General features: G+C 38.5%; 1 protein-coding gene across 3 annotated transcripts in view; it reads right to left on the bottom strand.

The window, feature by feature from the left end:
* rbm20 (RNA binding motif protein 20) overlaps positions 1-26,310 on the bottom strand; it is a 52,976-nt gene extending 26,666 nt beyond the window's left edge. For 2 of the 3 annotated variants that reach the window (XM_014471558.2, XM_023333866.1), the window contains exon 1: positions 25,911-26,310. In XM_014471558.2, coding sequence (XP_014327044.1) covers positions 25,911-25,972 — 62 coding nt within the window. In that variant the 5' untranslated portion in view covers positions 25,973-26,310. Of the gene's footprint in view, positions 1-2,195; positions 2,283-25,910 lie in introns of those variants that run through there. The other variant, XM_023333864.1, reaches the window with a different exon arrangement.
* Between the last annotated feature and the right edge of the window lie 359 nt (positions 26,311-26,669).

Raw genomic sequence — 26,669 nt, 5'->3', positions numbered from 1 at the left:
GTCCTGTTTAGGATTTACAGTTTCACAAATAGGTTCTAAACTTTCATGCATGATAAAAATAAAAAAATAAAGGTTTCCAGTTTAATAACTTTTCATTTTGGATTGAATGAAGTAAAACGTAAAAATCCATTGAAGGCACTTATTTTTTCCAATCTAAAATTTCTCATTTCTCATTTAGTAAACATGAATTTATTTTTAGCCTTGCACTTCTGCTAACCGAGATGGACAATCTATTATCTTTATGCCCAATCAGCACATAGGGGAGGCTTTTTATTTTTGCCAGTATCAGAGAATAATGTTTATTTGTTTCACCATCTGCTTTGTCCTTTATTAAATCTGTTAAGTATCATTTAAGGTTTATGAAACACAACATTTAAGAGAGAATTGAAGCTGACTGACGTGGACATTTTATGTGATAATGGTTGTCAAATGAACAGCAATGATTTCGGTTATTTAGTCTGTTACGAGAGACTAAATTTAAAAAAATGTGGGTTAGTTTCGCAAAGTAAAATTTTAAATGTGTTATTCATTCACTTACAAATGTCAGTTTCAAACTAAATATTTACATAAAACACTAAACATTTAGGTTGACATCATCTGACCTAAAATATATAATTTGTAAACCAAATATTTAATTTCAAACTAAATACTTTTGTTTGCGGCTAAATATTTAGTTTGGAGCTAAATATTTGTTTGTAAACTAAATATTAACCTTGAGGCATTAGCAAGCTAAACATTTAGCTTTCCAACTAAAACATTTAGTTTGAAACGGCAACATTTCTACATGAATGAAAAACGTGGTGAAAATATGACAGACAATTTTTTTGTAAAATGAACAGCAATATAGATATAAGCTCGTTAGCTGCAAAAAAAATTATTGCTTTGGCTTGGAAAAATATAAGCAGACATAGTGCCACTCAGTGGTTAAAACAGATGTCGTCTAATTTGCCGCTAGAAAAAAATAACATATATTAGGAAATCCAAACGGTATCTTTTCGAGAGGATTTGGGGGCCTTTCTTTAATTTTATTAAGGACTTAAGACTTGACAGAGGGTCTGTTTGAGTTCTGATTTGCCGGAACCTGTGGTGTGCCATGTTGTATAGACGTGTACGTTCATATCTGACCAATTCGTAATCTGCTGAATACCCCCGTTTTTGAGAAGCTGTGTGTGTTTTTTTTTTCTTTTTCTTTGTTGTTTTTCCTTCTCTTTTTTCCCCCCTTTTTTGTTTTCCCTTTATTTCTTTGATTTTTATTTCTCTGAGTTGAGTAAAAATAATTACTGTCATGTAATAACTACAAAGAGAACCTGTTCAGATAATTACATGCTTGTATTTTCAAAGTGAAAAATCTCAATAAAAAATATATTGGTGAAAAAAAAAAAGAACAGCAATGATTTCGGTTATTTAGTCTGTTACGAGAGACTAAATAAAAAAAATGTGGGTTAGTTTTGCAAAGTAAAATTTTAAATGTGTTATTCATTCACTTACAAATGTTCATATTCATATTTTCTCTTGCTACAGGCTACATTATTGCTGCTAATTTTTGATTATATCTTTACAAATGGCGCTCCAGAGATTCTAACTCAGCTTTCTTTAAAAAAAAAAAACTGAGTTAGACGGTTAGTACGCTCCATACAAAGAGCAAGGAAGCAATAAGAGAGCCTAAACATTTATGTACAATTTCAAATCAACCAGATAAACATAAACAAACTGAATCTCCTGTAAAATGCAGCAAGTCTGAAGAAATCCTACAATCCAACTGGCAAAGAAATCCACTATTGATGAGCAAGAAAACTGATTTTACTTCCAGTATTTGCTACTCATGAATGCGTGGAATTGCTTAACTGTGTATCTATCAGTCATTTGATGCTGGGCGATAACTGTGGTACCATTCAGCCTGGTGGAGCAGCTGTGGAAGCTTTAAGGTGGTGGGTAGTTGCAGGAGTTAATGTTTCAAAACTACAACTGGATGTTGGACTGAAAACATGCATTTCAAAAACACAAAAACATTTACCAAGTAATTTTGGTCCAGTTTCTAGTGCAAATATCTTAGAACTCTTAAAAGAAGGGAAAACTATCTTACAAGTAACTTTTCTGCAAGATATTGGAGCTTGATTAGAGTCAGCAATTTCTTAATATCGACTAAAAGCTCCTAGTTGCACTCGTAATACGGCAAAAAAAAAAAAATGTCTTACGTCTTTTTCCTTGGACTGGTGCATCTGTTTCTCTCTGCATTTTGCCAGAGTTCATGATCCATGTCGCTGGTAAACAACTTTAACCAAACGTTGAATCCGAAAAGCAGTCCTCAAAGACATAATAAGCGGATCCGAAACGACCAATGCGCCACTCGAAACAGCGAAATGTGTGGTTCGTCTGGTCCGCAGAACTTCCCAGTCTTCCAATCTAACGACGCGAACTTGTGTTCTCATAATATAGTCAACAAATCTTTGCCTCCTTGATGACAGGACAACACATGAGAAGGTACAAGAGCACCAGGCTACAGATAGTAACACTCCGGCCTCCGCTACGTTCTCACAAGGTGAGTCTGTCTCGACTTCGTAATCCTGCTGCCACATGGTCATTGGTGTTGGGAGATATTTCCTCCTTAATGCCAGAGCCAAAAAATGTTTCCTAAGGAAGGCGTGAGACCGGTCTGAGAAATAACGACGGCGAATCGACGCGTTTGACAGCTTATACATGTTGAGAACCTGAGACAGGAGGAGAGGAGGGAATAAAAAGAGAAGAATGGCGACAACGAGGAAGAGTACCTTGGTTTTAAGGTTGCAATGAGGTGTAAAACATAAACACAGTGATATTACTATTACTTTGAAGAAGACAAAGACAAAGAAGAAATCTGGAGAAAGCTGCCTGAGAAAACAATAAAGAACGAAGCACAGAGCCATCAAATCCACAAGGGACCTCAGCAACTAATGAAACTTGATTAAATATGAGTGCAAATAAGTAAATTAGAAGTGGAAGGTACATTGAGCAGTCAGCCTTATGTTTAAAGTTTGAGGAAGATGCAGGTCTTTCCTAATTTGTTCCTTTGTTTTAGAAAATAATTACAAACAAAAGGACATAAAACCTTTTGCTCACACTTGCTCACATTTATTCAGTAAAACTAAAAAAAAAAAAAAGTAAATTTTTAGTATGGTGTAAACAAAATGTTATTTTCTTAGCTGAAATAAAACTCAGTCCATGGTTTTCCTCTACGTTTCTGATAATCTGACCTTTTCTGCACCGATAATCTAATGGAGAGTTGTCGTTCTCAGTATAGCACCGATTAACACAATGACATGCAATAGGAAAACAATACTGTCACTGTCATATTAGCAATAATATTTGCAATTACATTTCTGGATGAAACCGAGTCCATACAATTATAAGATCATAAGGGTTAGAAATATGTTGGGAGGGGGCTCCCAATGCTCAATGAACCATAACTTTTCCGTTTTATTTCTAAAAATTTCAGATGACGAAGCAATTTATTTTTTACTGAAGTTTAGTTTCTACTTTATTGCTTCATTTAAAAGCCACAAACACAATCAAAACAACAAAAAAGATTTAGATCTTTTCTTTCACAATAGCAGAGAGAAAATGTTTTTAAAAAATCCATCAAACATTTCTCAGTTGAATTTTATTTCTTTATTTTTTCTATAGATAAAGTCAAATTTGACCTATTCTGTTTTGACACGAAAACTTTGAGGACCATAGAAACGGATTAAACAGAAACAATTCTGATCTCAAACCCAAACATCTATCAAGTCCTTCTGGTTTTATGGTGGCCAGCAGATGGCGCCAGAGATCCGTGGGGACGCATCAGTCTGCCAGGTCCTGCCATGCTCCTTTTTCTAAAGATTGAAACGCTCATGGAATATCTCAGACTTGTGTTTACATTTGTGGGCAGCGATCGTTGAAGAAAAACGAAATGCTTTGGTGTTGTAAAAAAAACACAATAAGAGGAAAAAGAGGCTTAAAACTCATCTTCTCTGATTGCTTATTTACATTTTTCTCACGTAAATCAGCCTGTGTCGACAGAGATGGATAAGAAACGGCATCAAAAGAAAAAGAAAACACCATAACAAGGTCCAAAAAGGTCCTAACATCTTGATTTAACTTTTTAAGAAATCAGACACCGGCTGCGAAGTCAACACATCCAACAGCAGGGAGGTTGGTGTGGGCGGGGAAGCAGGCTCAGCTTCCCTCGCACCACATTTGGCACAGGGGGCAGCTTTTAATTTATGGCACCATACCAGCGGGCGAGGCATCTGGGCCCCAGGGACATGGGATCTGGGCCCTCACAATGCCCACCGAGTCAGAGCCGTCACTTTGATTCACACCGTGTTTTAACTGATGACGAGTCGCTCAGATTTATGCCGAGAGGATCAGGAGTAAACGTCGGAGGATACATTTAGGTTTGTGAGATTTTCACATGGAACCAAATCAAATGAGAATAAGAAAAAAAGCATCAGTCGCCAAGTCCGGCGTAAAACACGAAAGCTCACGACTCACAATAGCATCAACGAAAAGCATAAATCCAGCTGCAAATTGTCTCTCCATGTGATCTCGTTCCAGTTGTTTTTGCGAAGGTGCGCCACGAGATTTTGAGGTCACAGCGAAGCGTTTAGGTCAGAGGAGGAAACTTCTGACTGGACAGCTGCATCCTAACCAGGAGTATTTCAACAGATTTACGGCAGAGCAGGAAATCGGCCAGTAATCCTGAACGTCCGGCTGACATGGCGCCCACTGCAGAATCAAAGAGCTATTTGAAGCATCAGCTGGGAAATAAAAAGATTTCCCACCACAAACCGCAGGGAATGATTAAGTTGGTAATAAATTTAACAACCGTTTTTATTTACTTGATAAAAATGTTTTTCTTTTCTCTGCAAGTCCAGCTTTTATATTAAGAAATGTTTCAAATTACAACATAACTGATTCACATGAAACCTCAAAGGTAAATCTATGGGGGGAATTTTAGCACTTTTAGAAGATGTACTTTTACAAGAGTAAACTTTCTGGATATTGTGGATTCGGTGAAGAACAAACTCGCTTTAACCAAAAATTCACCAGCTTTTTGTTAAAATTCCTCAAGTTTCATATTGAGAAACATTGATTTGGAAAAATGTTTCTTTTGTCTGATTTTGTAAGCATGTTATTTATATTAAGTATTTTTATTTTGCTCCTTAAAATACCAAAATTCCCACATAACTTAATTTTGATCCGTCTGATGATGTCATTTTTAAATATCAAATAATTGATATTTTGATGAGCACTTGAGCTACTTTTTACCAAATACTTTTTTATTCTTATTTGGATCCTTTCTTGAACAACTACGTTTTACTTGAGTAAAAATACGTTGAAGTAGTGCTACTCTTAGCTGAGTAAAATTTTCTACTCACCTCGGCATAACATAAAACATAATTGGGAAGAGGAAGTAAAGTGATAAATGCTTTTCTGTTCAAATAAAACTGAACCGTGCATTTGCATACTGCTGCCTCTGACTCAACACTTTGTAGAGCTGCAGTTTGCATCTCAGGAGGTTGTTTTTTTTAAAGATTTTTCTATATTTGGCTAAATCCATCATTAAAATTAGCTCCCACCAGCTTCGTCTGGTGAAAATCTCCAGACATATCACGAGTCTCATGGCTGCGCCTCCAGTTCATGGTCTTCTTGCTCAGTTTTATCAGTTTAATCAACCAGCCATGTCTCGGTAGGTTTGACCCGACTCTCTGAACCTCCTTCAAACCGCTTCCTCTCAGGCCTCTCTGCTGTGCTCAACATTGGAGGCCTTCGCGGAACAGCTGGACTTAGACTGAGGTTAAATTACACACAGCTGGCCAATTACAGTTGGCCTCCTGAGTCAAATTTAAAGCCGCAGCATGCAACTTTTATATTTTAAAAAAAAATCTATTTTTTACATAATTGTTCAAATGTTCAACATACTGACAGTATAACATGAGACAGTGAACCTCCTGTGCCTTCTCTCTGTGATACTGGCATCTACAGAAATGCACCGCTCTGTCAGAAACAACCAATCAGAGCCAGGAGGAGGGTCTTTGTGCTGTCAATCATGCCTGTTTACAGGTAGTTCCCCACAGTAAAGCTTGTTGTGAATGCTCAGGCTAGTTAGGATAGCCACCAATAACAGCGGCCATGCTACATTAAGTTGTTTCTCGGCAGTTAGCAAATTGAGCAGCGTCCACACAATCCTGATTGACAGCGATAAGACCCGCCTCCTGGCTCTGATTGGTTGTTTCTGATCAAGCAGAGAAGAAATGCCACCTGGTGTTAGAAATTGTGCAACATAACAACAGGGAAGCTTGACTCAGTCTCATGTTATTCAGTCATGGTGAGAGTTTAAACCAATACAAAAAATACAATTTTGGGGGGAAATTTGAGGAAAACTGGTATTTATAGGGTACAGATGTTTTAGTGGGGGTAAAAAGGGAAATATTTTTTATAAACTACAGCAGCTAAAGCTTTGTCACCACCAACAATTTAATAGTTTATCAGCTCTTGTCCCCTTTTTCATGGCCTATCAAGTGTTTTGCAGTTGGTTTTAATGTAAGCACATGAGCTAAGAAAAGCCCCTGCGCTACCTGGGATCTGCTGACGCCGAGTGTCAAACTGGGTGCTGAGAGAGGGGCCCCCAGCTACTCCACCCGACTGCACAAAGTGACATCACAGATGTGTCTGACTTATCAGAGTTTACAGAGAGGGAAGATGATGACCTGAAACCATGGTGTTGATAATTATAAATACAATTAAAGAAAGCTTCAAACTCGAGCTCAGCAAAGTTTCATTTAAAACAAATTGAAAAACGTGTACGGTAAATCAAAGAAATATTTGTGAGTTGGGGAATTCAGGACCTGTCACAAGACTTAGAGGTGAAGTAAGATGAGAAGCGGCGTTGGCTGGAGTCAGACGAGGCTGACCAACCATTTTGCCTGCTGCCCTGAAACAGTTATTTATAGCCGCTGCACGGGTGTAGACAGCAAAGTTCTCTCGCCCTCTTTTTTTTTTTTTGTTTTTTACAACACCACCGACTGCTACGCAGAAACACATTTAAAGTTTCTCTTCTAATTTTCAATGAGATTAGAGTCCACATTTCCAAAGGCACGGCCATTCACGTTCCTCCAGAGCGTCAGCAGGACAGAGAGCATCGAAGCGAAGTCTTCCTGCATCGTGGTCAGCAACATCTGAGCTATATTGGTGCACAAGGTGACGTAGCAACGATTCCCACAACCCCCTCAGCTCTGCTCCGCTTGAACTCAGCCTCTCTCTCTTTCTGCTCTTACCTCACACTCATCTCTGGTTAAAGCAGGCATTGCTTCTTTTTTTTTTTTTTTCTTCTTCCCCATCTGTCATACTGTCAACTTCACAAATACCGATCACACCCTACAGACTGGTCCCGCTTTAGCGACTTGTCAACCAATCGCAGCTCCGCTCTGCTCCTTCCTCCCATCGTTCTCACTCTGCTGCCCCCTTTTTTTTAAAAAAAGTTTAGAAAGACATAGATTAATATAGTTTAGTAAGAAATTATATTTTTTTATGCAACAAATGATGTCACCTGACCTGATGCAGAGTCACTTTTACTTCCTTACAGAACACTTAGTTTGGTTAGTTGTTTATTTAACTATGACAAAAGAGAGAAACGAGAAAAAAAAAACCTGATCTAATGCAAAACACATTAGACAAAACATGATGAATACATCTGATAAAATTTTAAAAATTACAGATATAATGGTATGCGATTCTGTTTGCTTAATTTCTTTACTAGAAATTGTTGTCTTTGTAAACCTATTCTGGAAAATTTATAAATATTCTCTTTCTGGATTAGAAACAAGCTAAACACAGGAAATCAAGACTGGGAACCTGATGTACCAGAAAAAATGGAGATCCACCTGAAAAACTAAAGTAAAATGCGTGTGTGTGCGCGCGAGTGTGTGTCTACTATGCTAACAGGCACATTTTGAATCCACCCATATAGCCAAATAATGTGTAAACTAAAAGAATACACAAACAATAGAAATAACAGGTAGTGGTTAGTTGGGCCGATAAGAATCACTGGGTAACAAAATGTATTGTTATCGACTCATTAGCATAATGAATAAAAGAAGGTTGTCAAAAGATTTTCTATGTTTTTTAAAAAAATGTGAACTGTGGGTTAAAACTGTGTTAAAAAAAATAAATCAGTAGAAATTGCCAGGAGGATTTGGCTCTCGATGTTTTCCTGTCTCTACTGAGCCTTAGAAAACTTTGAAGGTTTAGCTGTTTTATTCGCACCGTAAAAATGTGCTTTTGGAGCTTCCAGATGTGGACAGACGTGGATAACATTTCCTCCATCCGGGACAGATGTAGCTTTGCCTCATCTGTTACTTGTACTGAACAGCACAAGCAGGACACGCAGATGTTGGAAAAGGCTGACGGGGGCAGAAAGACATGGCCACAACATTTGGGGGTAACACAGATTTTTTTATTTCTTCATTTATTTTTTTTATTGAATGTGAGTTTTGCTGACATTGTACTTTATTTAAAAGTCACAGGCCCATATCAGGTGAGTTGTGTAAACATTTCTAGATTTTTATGAATATAAACAATACTTGAATATTTGAAAGTTATGAAGTTACTGTAAAATATTTTGGGAACAACATGGAGTTATTGGATAGACATTAAACCTACCATATATCAGTTTACACCTGCTGATGTGCAGGACTACCCATTAAATTACTTCAATTTGCATTAATAAAATGTACATCCTTGTAAATCCAGCCCTGCATACAGCTGCAATAGGGTGTGTTCAACATACACTATCTAGTTAGGATTATAGTTTTAGAGAATAAAGTAGTCTGTAATCAGAGCTTGGTAACGTATCCAAAAATTATACTAAAGTAAGGGAAGCACTTCAACATATTTTTACTCACGAGTAAAAAGGTATTTGGTAAAAAGTCTACTGAAGTACGGAGTAACTGATCAAAACGTCAAACATTCAATATTTAATAATCCCATCACCAGATGGCCCAAAACATAAATGTTTTTTCTTTTCTATATGGAAAAGAAAAAACAAAAAAAATAACATACTTAGAAAAAAACAAAATTAGGCAACATTAAAAAAAAAAAAACTTTTAACAAAACCTGCAATTCTGCATCTGTGTCTGGTGAAGTTTTGGTTAAGACATATTTGCTCTTCATTCAGTGTAGTTACTTACAGTGGAGTATCCAGATATTTTTTAAGCATGAGTAGCGATACTTCTTAGTGTATTACTCAAGTAAAAGTAAAGCGTAGTAAAAATACTCCAAGAAGTTGATTCCCCCCCCCCCAAAACATTACTCAGGTAAATATAAGCAGCTACTACCCAACACTGACTGCAAAATCAATCAATCAAGTTTATGTGTCTAGCATATCGTAGCAGCAGGTGCTAAACAAAAACACAAAATTGCAAAGTTATAAAGAAAACACAGTACTCTACAATACCTTTTATTGCAGTGTTATTAGCGAACCTTGCTTTATTTGAATCATAATAGTCTAAGAAATATAAGAAATATTGCCTATATTCATGCATGTAAACCATTAACACAATGGCAAGTATTAGTTCAGTGGATATTTTGCTGGACTAAAAAAATGATCGAGATACTAAAATATAACAACTATAGTAATAATAATAACAATCATCGTCAACATAAATGTCAATGTTTACAAATGGCTGCTTCCCTTTTGTAAGTTTGTGCTGAAATCCAGGACAGACTGAGTGTCAACAACTAAGACATAATTTAAAACGTCCTTCTGTAATGTTTTTCACTGATGAAAATGGATTTGCATGGCTGTCTCAGATGTTTGTGAGGAGACACGCCACAGGGCAAAGCGCTACAGATGCCAGGCCAGCTCAGGGATAAGCCCGGCGCATGGAGAACACATTAAAGGAAAACGCTCAATCGCACACTAAAGTGAAAAAGTAGAGGCTCAGCAGACCATATGGCTCGACGTGTCTCATCCCACGGAGGTGCTGGCATCGCAGGCCGCTCAAATAACAATTAATTTCCAACAAGTCCAAACACCACGGGCAAGGGAACTTCACAACTTTTCCAGCAGCTGCTCCGTAAACGCTCTTAAATGATTGGATGAAAAAGAGAGGGAAGGAGAAATCCCTTTGAAAGCCAGTGAGCAGAATGGGTTGGATATGCTCTGTGTGAAGGCCATCAGGGGATTCCCTAGGAGCGTAGTCAGAGTTATACTCTATAAAAGAAGGTTTATGCCGTCGTCTTTTAACTTAAAGAACATGTGGGATCTCCGAGCTGCATCCTCTTTCAGTGACTGATTGGCTTTATTCTTTGGATATCAACTTTTATGGACGTTCAAAGTGGTTGCCAGACAGAAGGAAGTTTTATCTTCAGCCTGGTGAAGGCTGCTTTTTGCCGGGAAGGTTACTGCCCTCCTAACTGTGCGATGACGAGTCACTGACAGCTGTCCCTGAGCTCTAACACACTCACACGTGAAAATATGCCTGCAATGTAACTTTTCTGTGTGCTGAGCTCTTTGTTTGTCATGCCGGAAGTTACATCCCAACTAAACCCACAGGGGCAAGGGACACGATTAAAGCCCTACTGTGGATGGCAGCACCTGCACATTTACAATCAGGAAGTGGCCTGTCATGACCGCAATCCCCTCCCAAGCCCGGTCTCCCTGCGGTGCAATCGATTAGGAGGGAGTTAATTTGTCAGGAAACTCTTTGGAATGGATTTTAACCTGCCGATGACAAACAGGAGCCCTCCAGGTCCTCCGTCGTCAACACACTGGTTATTTTAGGCTTCCTTGTTGTCTCTGATTTCTAATCTCTTCTCTAACCAAACACACACGTCTGCCTTGGCCTAGAGGCTCCTCCTGTTTGTGCATCTGTGTCAGCACTGCATTGCTACTTTGTGTGATTCACCCTCATTGTTTTGTTTTCCTCTCCCACCCACATGGACGTCATCTTCATCATCCATCCCTGACACCTGACGATGGCGTTGGTGGAGTGGCTGATAGCAGGAGCCAGTAATAGCAGGTTATTGTTTCTGCCATCGCATAGTGCAGGAAATTACATCTTGAAGTGCAGGGAGTTATCTTATTTACTGTCGAGGTCCCATCACCCTGGTTCTGGTTCTTGGAATATCTAAAATTGTGTCTTAGGTTGATATAAACATGGAGAATATTTCCTGGACGTCTTCTCAGGTCCATGTAGTGTGGCAGCTTATGTATAGTATAGTGCATGTGTAGTGGGATAAGGGGTGTGAAATGTACAGTATCCAACTCTTTCAGGGTGGAGAATTTTATTTTGGCTGTCATGCCACGGTATTGTTTCGCTTCTATACTTAAAGATGTAATGTGTAACTTTAGAAAAAAATATACTTTTACATATTTGCTTACAAGAAAAGTGATGTGCATGAGCTGCATGCGTTATGTATCCAAGTTGTGAAGCCTTGGATACATTGTGAAGTAGGATGTTTTTGATGACAAGAAATGTGTACAAAAGAAATTACTAGATCAAAACTAGATCACCGCATTACTGTTGTTGATCATTCCTATACGTCATGTCAAGATCCTCCAGTGGTCTTCTTGTGAGCTCAAGAAAATAACGATACGTTTCTTATGACAAAAACATCCAATGTTATTTTGACTTAAACCTGCTCATTAGTATCTATTTCATGTTATTTGGAAAAAAGTCACATCAGAAATGCTAACTAAAGGCAAGACCAGAGTTTCCCCCAGAAAACTTGCTAAGCCCGGTGCTCGGAGCGGTAGGGCAGTCATCCAGCCGCCAGTCGTGTTTTTGAGGTAAAACATGTTTATATGTGAAATCAAATTTTAAAATATCACTTGATAGTATTGGAAGCTGGATGATTAATACCTAAACACCAACTATAAAGTCTTTTAAAAAAAAGGCAATCATAAAAAAAAACTAAAATAAATTAACAATGCTAAGCCTGGTGGGGGCACAAGTGACCCTGGTGGCCCGCCAGGCTTAAAGTACACTGAGGAAAACCCTGCAAGACCATTACCTTGTTCTTATTCCTGCAGCAAAAACATTTTTTCCAATGCTAAAACTGGCTTTTCCCATTGCCTTTCAAAGTCAAATTAATACAGAAAGTATTTATCAGAATGATAAGAAATCATTTTTAAAAAATCAAACAGGTTTTCTGGTCATTAACACTAAGTGTTAGCTGGTATTTGTGTTACCACCTAGAAAAAAACAACAACACATCATAGTTAGAGAGAGGTGATACATTTTAATCATAACGAATAATGATAATGTTGAATCAGGATTTCCTGCTGCTGCTCATTCACAACATCACACATCATCTACAAAAACCCCTAAATCTCTGCAGCCAAGATGGCAACCGTGTCATAATAAAATAACGGTAGATTTGTTACATAAGCACAGGTACGACGCATAACTTAACCCAGTTTTAGAAAGTGTCTGTTGTGTAAGGCTTACGCTGACAGACGGGCCCACACACCTTCACATGACTCATCGCTGAATCCTGTAATATCCACAAAACCCTGAGTCTCACTCTGAGCATCCCACTCTTCAGGACAATGACAGCTTCAAACCGAAGAGGAAATCATCACCAACCAAACGACCAACTCAACATTAACACATGAGCTCAACGTCACTTCTTTACATGTTACATGTGAGGGACATAAACCAGAGAAAAGGATAGAAATGGTTTAAAACTAGAAAAATGTTTATTAAATGTAGTCATATGGATTAAATAAATGGAGCATATTTGTATAGAGATGCCATAAGCTGTTTAATTTTGACTGACATGTAAATGTTTTTACATACAACACTTTGGACTGGATTTGGATGATGTAAACAGTATTTGTATAATTTTTTTATAGGCAAAGAACATAAAACAAAAGAAGCATAATTTGGTGGTTCAAAAATCACGCTTCTCACACTTGTAGCTTTTCTGTGCGTGATGCAATATGTCTTTTAGTTCATTTAGTAAAAGCTTTTCTTCACCAATGTCAACAATTCGCAACTGTAATCTGCTGGATTTCTCGCACGTGCACGTTATATATCACCGACTGCTATTCCTGACCACATGTTAATGCCTGAAAGTGATCTGAAGCTGTTACTAAGGCTGACTTAGTAAGCTGGCAAAAGAAGGACAAACATAAGAACCTCACTGAGATTTATATTTAAAAACAAACAAACAAAAAAAATCCCATCAGCACAATCACCAAAAGTAACCGAGCAAATATTAAAACTCAAACAAAAACTTAAAATTACATTATTGGTGTCCATAACTATTTCCGCTGATATCAAAAAGAGCTTTTCATTCCCCAATTTAATCATAGAAACAAATTTGTCCATAAAGGCTCTGTCTTTTTTAAAAAATGCAGAATGTCCCCTTTAAAAAAGAGAGACAGAGAGCGAGAGAGAAAAGAAAAATTTTATCAAACTGCAAAATGAATGCTTCAAACTGGCAGCACACGAGGCGAACTGAGGCGTCAGAAATACGACACCAAGTTCCCCCACGTTTCTCACTCACAGTTCTACACGTTGAGATTTGGGAGTTAAAACCTTTAACTCCAGTCATATTTTGCTGACATTTTATTTTACATCCTTTAACTTCCTTTTACCATCTTTAAAATGTATTACATGAACTTTTTAAATGCATAACAATGAAAATAAAAACACACCATTGGATACGGCTTGTTATAAGCGGAGATTCTGCAAACAAGTTTCCTACAAGACTATAAACATTGGGGGGGACGAATCACAGCTTTATTCACAGCTGCACAAGTTTTCCTAAAAGACAGATCGAGTGGTTTTCTCCTACTGCCAGAACGCAAAACTACACAAATTATTATCAACAACTACATTGTTGTAGTTGTAGACAACAACTACAGCAATGTAGTTGTTGTCTAAGTGGCACAGAATCACTTTATTACCGGTATTTTGGTATTCATTGTTTAATGTTCAACGTGATAGTGTCTGCTCTGAATTTTCTGTGGAGAACAAAAAAAGTCATTTAGAAGAAATAGTCTAGTAGACATTTTCAGCTGGTGTGGTTCCCTTTCACACTGCACTGTGTCTAACGATCCAAAACGTTTGAAAAGTCTGTCACTCCCCTCCCCAATGGCAGTGTTGCACCAAAAGCCACGACAGCAAATGACACAAAAACCTCTGAAGAAGACCCTGAGTACAACTTCCTTCTTCATGAAATGTAAACACTACAAAAATGAAGTAGTGTCAGATTTAAGCGGTTCAAGGATTTCTCTTTTGTCTTTGGTAAAACACCACGAGCCATTTCTAACGCTGACGCTAGAACCTCGCGTACATTTACATTGTATTTACCCAGAAGGCCCTGTGCTACTGCACTTCCTACTTTTGGAGCGGTTTCCTCTCCACTTGCATTCACATATGGTTTTGAACCATGCAAGACTTCAAGTCTTTGGTTTTTTGTTCCGTATCAGAGTTCAATAGTGCATTCACACTTCCCCAAATGAACCAGGCCTTCTAGACAAACGAACTGGAGTTTGATTAAAGCACACTGAACAGGGCTGGTGCAAATGCACTCTTCAATATAACCTGCTGAGCAACACAAAGTGGGATCAAATATGGCAAAAAAACCCACAATATGCTCTGAAAAGAAATGAAGAACTAATGGAAAACCAACATGTTGACCAACATGTGAAAAATGTTCCTGAGCCATTTGAGAGAATTTGGGACCACAGTGAACCACAGTGAGTTATTATCCACAATGAAAACACTACAAAACAGTGGCTGACTTTTAGGGGAGTAGCAAGTCATACAAATCTACTCCAAGAGAGCATTCACAACTCATCCATGAGAGCAAAAAAAATGAGAACCAAGGACAACATCAAAGCAATGTGGTGCCTTAGATAAAGTCAGTGTTCGTGACTCAATAATAAGAGAGATTGGGAAACAACAGGATCGACAGGAGAGTTCCTGTTAAAGCTTCCCAAACTGAACACAATTGGCAAAAAAAAAACCAAAAAACACTTTTGCCAAAACTGGGAAAACGTTCTGTGGCCAGAAGAGACCAAAGTGGAGCTTCTTAGAAAGCATGCATCTCGTCAAATCTGGCTTAAAACTAACACAGTAGTTCAGAAAATAAAAACCCGCAGTGAAACATGGTGGTAGGAGTGTGATGGTCTGGGGCTGCTTCGCTTCATCAAGATAAATGTTGCTTTTTCTGACCATCTGTTTGTGAGCTTAAGCTCAAGTGCACTTGGGTTTTAGAGCAGGGTCCTGATCTCAAGCCAAACCATTCACCTCTGAATGGTTCATAGGACAAAGCAAAAACAAAAGCCTCAGGGGGTTAAAACTATTTCACATTTAGGTCCAGACTTTTTCATCTACTTTGCTCATGGGCTCCACCTGAACATTTGAGGGTGTGAATCTGTGAGGGAGTAAATATTTTTAACAGCCGTGTATGTTTTGAGTAACTCCAAATATCGCAATATTATATTACAGAAAACTTGTTCAACTCATTTGTCAATAGGAGACATAATTACTAGAAATATGCTTTTTAAAGTATACCGTGTTTGTAAAAAGGGCCGCTAAAAAAATGCGGCACCATGCGTCCACCTTTCCACACAGAAGCCACAACCTTCATTTATCTTGACATTGGCCATGAAGCAGACGGTTCCCAGCTGTCAATAAGCCCTCAAACTGTCAGCTGTGCTGCTGCTTCCTCTGCTTGGCAGAGGCTCATCGCACAATCGAGCTCCACTACTGCACACTGAATATCACACATTGCTATCCATTACCACCGCTACAGACTCTGTTACAATTGCTGAGTTGTTAAGTTATATATCAGCCCTAACTAAGACCCCCCCCATATCCCCTGATTTTAAGACCCATTTTAGGTGTGAGCAACGCCAGTCAGACAGGGGGATGAGCTGGAGATGTGGCAGCTCTGATAATTTATATATCACCCACCTGGCTCTCTACGCAGAGCGGCACGTACCAGACCGAGAACAGCCTCATGTTCCCCCTTCTCACAGATGAGAATTAAAGAAAAAGAGTAAAAGAGCCACCAACTGAGTCTAAATGCTGCCATATATACCCCAGCTTCCCATTATATAAACAGTTATACAAACGTTTCAAAAGTAATTGTGCTTTACAACTCAAAAAGATAGATAGAAAGATACATTTTTAGAGTGCATTCACACCAGTCCTGTTCAGTGCGGTTTATTTGGGGAGGTGGGAATGCGCAATCTACTTAGGCGGACCAAAACAATTTAATTCTGGTCCACCTGAAAACCTAGGTCTCGGTTCGGTTGAAATGAAATCAAATGAATAGTGGACCAGAGACCATCCCAAAAGCAGGAAGTGAACTTAAGTTCAGGGCATTCTGGGTAAATGCAACTAAAACAAACACAAGAGTCTAGAGCTTTCGAGTGAAATGGCTCGTGGTCTTTTACCAAAAACAAAAGAGAAATCCTACAAGTGCTAAAGTCTGTTGCTATACCATTTTTGTTTACATTTTGTGACAGAGAAAGTTGCTCTCCTGTCTTCTTCAGAGGTTTTTCTGTCGTTAAGTGGCCTTTGGTGCAGGAACAAGTTTTTCAAAACACTTGGATATGTTGACAGTGCAGTGTGAAAGTGAACTGCACCAGCTGAAAATGTTACAAATGTTGCAGCTTTGGTTCCCAATCAAACCTAGTCTATGGGAATATCTGGTGTAAAACACCTTAAAAAAGGGAATGACAATACATCTAAAAATAAATGAAAAAGGGAGGAACCATCTGTCACTTGTCACAAAGCAAGATGTCTAAATCTCTTGTGTCATTTTTTGCAAAAGCAAATGCAAATAAGTTGAATAGTTTTCTGATTGAAGAACTGTAAGTTTGAATTTCTGCACTTTACTCAATATTTTCAACTTACGTGAGAAAGGAAAATGCTTTTTAGATTGGAAAACGTGCTCCAGTCCCCCACCACCAGCCCCACTTATTCTAGCCTTCCCCAGGCTCAGCTGTTGGTGCCAGGGGGGTGATTGGAAGAGCGTGTTATCTGGAAACCCATACCCTCCTACTGTCACACCTTTGGGGCAACATGCATTCAGTACATACTGCAAGTTCATTGGTCACATACGTCACATATTGATCTGTATGTGTGACGCATGACCTTGTTCAAATGCACGCTCACACTGACACACAATGGTGGAGAAGTGCATTTTGTTTTTGTTTTAATGCAAACGATAACATCATAAGCAAGATTTTAAAACACCCCAACAAAAGGCGATAATGTGCTTCAAGAACTAGAAAATTATGCAACATGTCTTCATGTTTCGGAGGAACCCTTGAGTAATTCTGGGGGAGCAAAAAAAGTTAGTTTTACACCGAGTCCCTGAAATATGAAAAGAAACGCTGGAACATCAGCTTGCAATCCTCCGTTTTCGCCGTCTTTATCTCAAACAAATAACAGTAAAATGGCAGATTTCAATGTGGAGTCCGCCTACTCGTGTTTACCTTGGCAAAAGAAAAGAGCTCAGCAGCAGCAGCAGCAATGCTGACAGTCCTATAACAAGCACCTGACTCACTTATGACTCATGACGTCAAGCATGGGGATTAATTGTACTGCCTTCGAGCAAAGAGTCCACACGTAATTAAACAACTGAAACAAAAATTGAAGTGGGCTATTTCTAAACTTTTCCTCTCTTTCTGTCATTTGCACCCACGACGACTTGCTTTTAAATCTGTCAAACTAGTTCAAGGTCAGGGAGAAGAACCCTGAGCATTTTGTAAAGCTAGCAAAGAAAGCAGCAAAGCTGGCACAACGCTGTTTGGGGCCCAGCCAGAGCTGAAGCCAAGAATCGCTGAAATCTCTCTCAGTGTTGTTCATATTTGGTCATTTACTTACTGCTGAGTCACTACAACTTGTTTTATAATTAACTGGGGTGTCAACAGCACATTTCTGTTATTAGGTAAAATTAAGTGTCTCAGACATTAGACCGATCAATAACAGATGTTTCAGGCACAAATGTCAGGCTTCTGAAGAGTATGTTCATTCCTGAGCACTCAATACTTGGTTGGGCCTACTTTAGCATGAATTACTGCGTGAATGTGCTGTGGCATCGTGGCGATATGTATGTGGTACTGCGTAGGTGTAATGGAAGCCCAGGTTGCTTTTATAGATGCCTTCAGATCATCTCTCTTGTTGGGTCTGGAGTCTCTCGTCTTCGTCTTGTCAACAGCCCATAGATTTTCTGTAGGGTTTAGGGAATTTGCTGACCAATCAAGAACAGGAACACCAAGGTCTTTGAAGCAGCTTTTGGTACCTTTGGCAGTGGGCAGGTGCCAGGAAAATAAAATCAGCATCTCCATACTGCTTGTTAGCAGAGGGGGGCAGGTTTGGAGCGCTCTAGAATTTCCTGGTAGGCGGTTACATTGACTGTTGACTTCAGAAAACAATGGACCAACGCCAGCAGACGATGTGGAAACTTCACACTGAGTTTAAAGCAACGGGTAGTCGGTGCCTCTCCACTCTTCCTCCAGAGTCTAGGACCTTAATTTACTCCTCAGCCCAGAAAAAAAACACCTCTGGCTTCTCTGGTTCAGGAGTGGCCTGACATGGGGAAAGAGACATTTAGCCTCATCTGGTAGTCGTCTGCACAGTAGCTCCTCTGCAATGGGTTTTCCTTGATGATCCTCTCAAGGCTGCAGTTCTTCCTTTTCCTACTGCTCTTCTTCCTTCCTTGCCTTTTGTTAACATGCTTGGATACAGCCCTCTATTAACAACCAGGGTCCGGAGTAATGAGCTTTTGTGGCTTCCCCTCCCTGTGACGGGTGTCTATGACTGTCTTCTGGACTTTTGCCCAGCCAGCAGTCTTCAACATGATGGTGTAGCCTACTGACCCAGAGAGAGACCGCTTAAGAAACCTCTGTACGTGTTTTGAGTTCGTTAGCTCAAAACACCATGATTAGGGTGCGACACCATGAGTTTTCAATACTGATGCTTTTCATAATATTAAAATTTTCTGAGACACTAAATTTTGGGTTTTCATTATCTGTAGGCTATAATTATCAAAATAAACAAAGGACTGAAATATACTTTATGTGTGATGATTCTATATAAGTTTCACTTTCTGAGATGACTGGCAAGAAATATTGCACATAATATTTCTTATGTAACGTTACAATATTTTTTTATTTGTACTAGTACTAAAAATCATTTGAAGACCAGCTACTTGTGTCATGTAAAAGTAAATCTGTGGACTTAAATTCTGTATAATAAAATACCAGAACGTGATGGTAGCGACCATCTTTGATTGGTCAGAAATTACATTTCAAATTCGAGGCAAAAGGTGGTTACTGCAGAACCACGCTTGTCAGGGAGGGTGAATTAGGTGCAGTGGCTTGCAGGAGTACTTACATCCCTTGAACCTTAACATATTTTGTCACATTAAAAACAAATGAAAAATTAAAGCAAATATATTTTGTTGGAATTTGTGGATGGAGTGCGCAGAGTGATGCGCAGCGTTTTGAATTTTGGTCAAAAAGTTCAATCTTGGTCTCGTCTGATCACATGTTTGTTGTGTCTCCAACATGGCTTCTGGCAAACTGTAAACGGGACTTCTTACTATTTTCTTTTAAAAATGACTGTCTTCTTTCCTTTCTTCCATAAAGATCATAGTAGTGCAGTGCACGACAAAAATTTGAGCTGTGAATCTCTGCATCTGGTCCAGAGTCACTATGGGTCTTTTTGCTTTGAGATCAGAGCTCTCCTTGTTCAGCTTGTAAGTTTAGGTGGACAGCCTCGTCTTAGTAGGTTTACATTTGTTCTATACTATTTCCATTTCCAGATGATGGATTGAACAGTGAGGTGTTCCAAGCTCAGGAAATCGTTTATAGCCTAAGCTTGCTTTAAACTTGTCCATAGCTTTCTCCCTGACCTGTCTCCCTGACCTGTCTTCATGAAGTCCTTGGACTTCATGAAGCTGTTCTCTCTTAATCTCTGAGGCGTCACAGAGCAGCTGGATTTGTACTGAGATTAGATTACACACAGCTCAGTCATCTGGCAACTTTTGAAGGAACTCAGAGAAAAGGAGGCTGAACACTTTTGCACATTGCACTTTTCAGTTTTTTTATTTGTAAAAAAAAAAATGTTTTAATCATGTATAATTTTCTTTCTACTTCCCTTTGTGTTGGTCTTTCACGTTAACTTACAATTAAATCCATTTATGTTTGTGGTTGTAATGTGACAAAATATGGAAAACCTCAAAGTGTGTCAATACTTTTACAAGCCACTGTATAAAATAGCTGAAATGCAGACTCTTATTTTAAAGTATTTAAAGTATATTCAGGTATTCACTCACTTAACTTTCTGATTGGGAAAACCTTAATCTAAGCCACGACTTCTGTTGAATAAGTCATAAATCAAACAAGATGCCTGCTCACTGTACATTTTGAGTTAAAGTGCAACAAAGAATCATCCTCTACTCTAACAGCGTTATTAACATGATTATTGCTCTTCGTAATACTGGTTCAGGTACTGGTTCTGTGGTCTCAAAAGCAACGTCAAAACCGGAGTTACACTTAAAATACACTTGTGGATGTTGTGTTCCTGACTGCTTCGTAAAAAATGTGATTAATTAACACAAAATATATTCACTCAGTATATAAATACAGTCAACCCGGCTTCATTACGGAGGACCTACATGTCAGCTCCGTCACATCACGGTTTCGTTAATAAAGGCCTTGGAAGGGAATCCTGAAACTGTTGACAATATCAGGATTAAATGGTGTACAGTCAAAGTAAGGTGTTAATCTCATCGGTAAATATACATATATGTGAAGGCTCTCGTTTGTCACTATTGTGTTTTTGTGTCAATATGAGGGAATAAAGATACTTAAGCTTGCTCATTTCTGTCCATATCTAATCATAAAAAATCTCAATTGTGCTCCCAGAATAAGAAACATTCAGAGGAAGTTCAACAGAAGAGATTAAATGTGTTCAGAAAATATGTGATTGTACTATTCGATTAATAACAGTATATACGAGTTAATTGGAGAAACAGCAAATTGAGGGATGAGTATTTTTGGTTGCACCCAGAGAAATGATGGGAATAAAAACGTATCGATTGCCATCTATTATGTGCAAATGGAAATCAAACTTATAGCAAACTATTCAAACATTCTGTGTGTGAATGCTTTTAATCAGCATCCTAACGGAAACCAACCCTGTTGGGAAATCTGTTGCCAATATTTTTTGATGGAAATCACAAAACCAATTGTATAGATTTCCTTAACATTTTAACGTCATATTTCATTTTTTTCTGTCTTGGAAAAGCAAAAAAACAAAAAAAATCCATCGTGTTTTTCTGCCGCATGGTCCTGTAGGTACAAAGGGAATTATGTTATGTGTTTATCATTGTTAAACAAGCTGTTATTTAATTAATGAGCTTAATGTTAATGTAATGCTGAATGTTAGGGGGAAAAGGTCAAAACAAGAGCTTTTCCTTTAAATCATGCCAGAAACCCCAAAACAGAGCAAGTGTGGGGATGATTATTGCATGTCGTAAGAAAAAAAAAGAGATTTCACAATTGGTAGTATTTGGCAAAACTTAATGCTTTTTGTCACAGACTTCCTATTCATCCGTGGTTTTCATGGTTAAGTTCATACGGAGGCCATTGAGTTGATGTCTCTGGCTGCCTCTGATTTACGTCAGGCGGTCTAACCCCCGACTGAAAGTGAACCCCGACCTGAACAAGACGAGGCCACAGAGGGCCCCTCCTTGTGCCACGCAACTGTCAGCCGTTTAACATTGGGATTATCCACAGTTGCTGCCATGTGTCAACACAGCAATGAACACTTGCTTAAGGTGGAGGCTAAGGGAAGGAGATGACTTTAAGGTTACTTACAGATGGCCCAACAGTAAAAGTGTGATTCCTCTGAGTGCAGGTGAATCAGTCACCTCCTCTGGTAACATCCAGTCCCAGGATCAGCGTGGATTTAAGATTTCAGATCACAATCATGGTTAAGTGTTTGCATCCTCACTGCGATTTGGTGTTTTTTCATTTCTCATAGTTTTTTTTTTAATTACCCCAGTTGAGTTGAACATTTCTTTTAATCTGGGTATGTTATATTTAATACCTGTAGCCTGTTAGTTTCATATGTTGTACATTTACTATGCAGTCACTTATTTTCTGCTGATACACCTGATACACCCCTTATAGATATTTATAATCTATCCCATTATAAAAATGCATAATTTATCTGCAAGGAGTGAAAGCCACAGTATTTATCAAAACTGTTATATTGTATGAGACAAAAAATCTGTCAACAAAAAAATAATAATTGAGCTTATTTGCCTTCTAGTGTTATCTGAAGAAATACACCGCTCAGTCTGAAGCAACCAATCAGTGAACTGTGAATTATCTCATGTACATGCTGCTCAGACCCTCCCTCTTGTACTCTGCTATTCCACAGCTGATTCATTACACCAGAGCCTGTCATGAATGCTAACGCTAATTAACTAGTGATGGCAGCATGTCTTGTGTTGTTCAGGCCTGGCACTGAGCTGCCTTGTTACTTGTTTCAAATAAGTAAAGAGAATAGAAAAAGAAAGTAAAAATTGCAGCAACAGCTGAAATATAAGGTGCCTGTCTATCAAAATATCCTGAAGGAGAAAATTCGACCATCTCTGACGTTAAGCTGAAAAAACCCTCCACTCTGAATGAATTAAAACAATTCTGCAAAGATGAGCAGGCCAAAATTCCTCCACAGCTGGAAAAGACTCGTTGCAAGCTTTCATAAACACTTTTTGGCAGTTGCTGTTGCTAAGGGAGACCCAACCAGTTAATATGTTTAGTAGACAATCTCTTTTCCATGTAGGATTCAATTATTTTCTCCCATAATAATGAACACCTTCATTTAAAAACTGCATTTTGTGTTTGATCAATATTTAGATTAGTTTGATGTTCTGAAACATGTAAGTGTGACAAATATGCACAAAAAAGGGAAGTAAGCAAAGGGGCAACATGTGTAAAACTTGTGCTTTCTTTTGTTTCAAATCTTACTTTTCAGTTTGTTCCTCTAATATTTAAAAGAAACATTAGAGAAAGGAAAATGCATGAAAGTTGCTATTAGCTGACATATGTAAACTGAATCTCTACGGTGTTTGAATTATCACAACAAATAAAATTTAGGACGTTTACCAAGATCATTTCATTACAAAACTCAACTTGAAAAATCTTCTCAGTTGTCACCAGTTAGACCCGGCCTCTCCATCCTGACTTTACTGTGTCTTTATTGAAACCCCGTACATCAAAATTAGAATTGAAATTAGTGCATTTTTCAAAACTGCAATAGAAGCACTTTTTCTGCATCGTACGAGTCACGTGACAAATGGTCTGATGACGCCACTTGCTGCAAAACTGAAGAAGACGACAGGAAGTGGTAGGAGGATGATGGCACAGAACATTTTTTAATGGCTTAACGCATTAACAAACTTCTTCACGTGTAATTAGAATTGCTTTTCTTATTTAACGGAAACACCGCAATTGCGAAATTGTGGTTTTTTTTGTTTTTTTTTAAACTAGTAGAATATCGACAAAAGTTTGCACACATGTAATGGAAGCCCAGCTAATCTGATTCTTGTGCAAGGCTTGACAGCTGATATGTGATCCTAAATGTCCCAAAGTAAATCCTGTGAATCTAGACACAAAAGTTCAGATTCTTTTAGAAAGTTACACACAAAAAAACGAATTAGGCCCCAAAAAGAAAATACATCATAGAAAAACAGCCATGCATGACTTGAAATGTAACCCTGCTTTTGTTTTCTAACACAAAAGCAAGACAAAAATAGGGAAACAAATTAACTAATAAAACACAAAGTGTGAAATTGAGTAAATTAGACAGAAAACTTTCTTGTGGCAATGCACTGAGAAAGGCCTGCAGGGTCAGTGCAGGTAATATTTGGCCAAACTCGCCGTGTCTCAGTGATATACGGCCGGCAGCTGAGACGGAGCGGTAAGACGAGCGAAGCAAGTGGAGGTACGAGCACTAATGGGAAAAAGATGTGCCAAAACATGTTGATCATGCTTCACTAATCCTGCTACCACAAACAACTCAGACATATCAGCACCAAATGAAAGACAAAACAAGCCCTGCCTAATCGTCCCCGGAGCCGTTACATCTGAGACATTAAACAAAACAACGTATGAGCTGAGGAAAAAATACGTCTTTACTGGTCAAAGTCAGGCAGGAGGAAAATCTGGTTGCTTTCTGTTTGTACTTGAATGAATTATAAAAATTTTTAGAGCATGAATTTATATTTTCTGAAAATCTTCACAGTAAATATTACATTGTGTAGCTGCAAAAACCGACAGGTGTTTAGAAAATAAAAAAGGTGCATATTTCTGTTTTTCCATAATATTCACAGAATCAATAAAATTGTAATATTTACCTTTTTTTTTTTAAACATACTCTAGTGATTTAATGTCTACATTTGACTTCAGGTAATCTCTATCATCTTAATTTTGGGGGGGGGGGGTTGTTTATGTCTTTGTCCATGAATCTTAATTTAATGTGTTTTACATAACGTCATTCTAAAAAGCTTTAATCATTCTAAATAAAGTAAGGCGTTCAAGGAACTCACTTTCTGTAGATTTTAAAGCTCTTGAGGAACAAGTATGTGATGTAGAAACTGTAAAGTCAAAACAAAAAATAAATCTAAATACTGACAAACTGTCTAAACGCACCATCAATATGATAAAAATACAAAATGTGGTAGGATGGAGAGAGCAATAAAAGTCTTAAACCAACACAGAGCTTCTAAAATTAAAAAAATTAAATGTTTTACTTTGGTTCTAGGAAGTGCATCATAAATTTAACAAGTGTTTTTGTTTTCTTTTACTTATTTAGTATTGATTGCATGTCCTGAATTAGCTTCTTAGAGATTCTATTTGGAAGAAACCAAGCAAAATCTCACAAATTCTCACATGAAAACAGGAGATTTTTTGTATTAGTAGGTGCTGCTTGGCGCCAGGCAAAAGAAACGCCTGAAAACCTCACATGTTTGGTGAACAATGAGGCTCTGTAAAACGCTGCCAACTTGAGGTACCAATATTTGCTGTTATTTTGAACTGCAGAAGTTTCCAGAATAAATATGAAAAAGCTAAATACTAAATAAATGCAACGCAGGTTTGCTAAATGTGGATTTTGACTCCATTTCTAGAATAATCTGGTGGATTTCAGCAGTGCAGATGAACTAAATGATTTCTACAAGCAAAGTTAGCCTAAGAAACTTTTTACTCAAAATGTTCCATAAGTTTTAATTGAGGTATTAGAGGAGTCATTGTTAGTCAGGAAAATATAATTGCATCTAAAGAAAAATGAAAAGTGGGGGTTTACTGTGTGTTTCACAAAAAATTTTAAATTTCTTTTCTAATGAAGACTTAATATTTTAGCGTTGTCTAGCAACTTAAAATTTGCCCATTTATTTACAAATTCTGTTTGGCTAAGAGGAAAATGTAGGTGCAGAAAAGTATTTCTTGCTTTTAAAAAACTGCAATTCTGTTGTTTTTTTTTTACAAATAGATGCATGTAAGAGAAGCTTCTGCAATTTCATGAAATTTATCAAATATTTCTTCAATTTTGTCTTAAATTTTAACATTTTTCTTAAAGAGAAAGTTTGACTTGATGAATGCCAAAGGAAAGTTTTATAGTTACCCTTTGGTAAAAAATAAATAAATAAATACACAGTTAGGACCAAATGTTACATCTTTAGCTCATCTCCTTGTAAAATTCCTCGTCCAATTTGAAAATACGAGGAAACTCCCGACTTTGGGACACAAATTTAAATAAATGAAGGTCACTTTGCTCTTTTTCTTCTTCCATGCAGACATTTTGAGACCTTCCTGTTTTTAGGTTGATGTAATTTCCTCTTACCTCTGCAGTGCTTCGTTCATCTCAGGGACATATGCGCCACCGCCATGCCCTTTTCCCAGCATTTTTAACACCGTCGATGCTTCTTGTCCCACGGCGGCCTCGGTAGCACCACCTGCAGCCTTTCCGCCTCAAACTCGCTGCAGAAGACCTTCCACGACCCAAACACAGCAAATCCGGTCGAGGCCACTTCCTCCGGCCTGCTCCGTTTAGCCTTTTCCTCTGTGGACGGACGGATGTCAGTAGCTGGGAGGAGACGGAAACAGAGACCTCAGCTACGTCTGATCGACAGCTGCGAAGAAGCAGCAGAGTCCCCCTTCACGTCTGCCCCTTTAACAAAGAACGCGCCACACTTTTCCTCACTCAACGTGTTCTTAAGAAGTTTGGCAAGTGAGAGTAGTTCCTCTTCAAGGGGCAAACTAATGGTTGACTGAGTGAAGAGGAAATAACAGAGAGGTGGGCTCAGGGGGATGGCGAACAGGGGGTGGGGGGGTCGAGAAGGGGCAGGCTGAGTTATCAGAGACCAACTGGGAGTCCCTGCTCCATGTGGCACAACAACAGGGACAAGAAAGTCCCTGCAGCCACCGCTAATTATCACCTCGGCTATCCTACACGCAGCCTGGCAGAGGGCGACTGGCGAAGGGATGCGCCGGGCTTCTGGGAATGCCATCAGTCACTCGGCCGTGTCGGGATCAATTTGGTTGCTGAATCATTGGAGGTTTCCAGTTTCCTGCCCTGGAACCCAGTGTCACATTATTCACA

Source organism: Xiphophorus maculatus, chromosome 5 (assembly GCF_002775205.1).
Source record: "Xiphophorus maculatus strain JP 163 A chromosome 5, X_maculatus-5.0-male, whole genome shotgun sequence".
Taxonomy (NCBI): Eukaryota; Metazoa; Chordata; class Actinopteri; order Cyprinodontiformes; family Poeciliidae; genus Xiphophorus; species Xiphophorus maculatus.
Note: the sequence above shows the minus strand (reverse complement) of the source record. Positions and strands in the feature narration are given on the sequence as shown.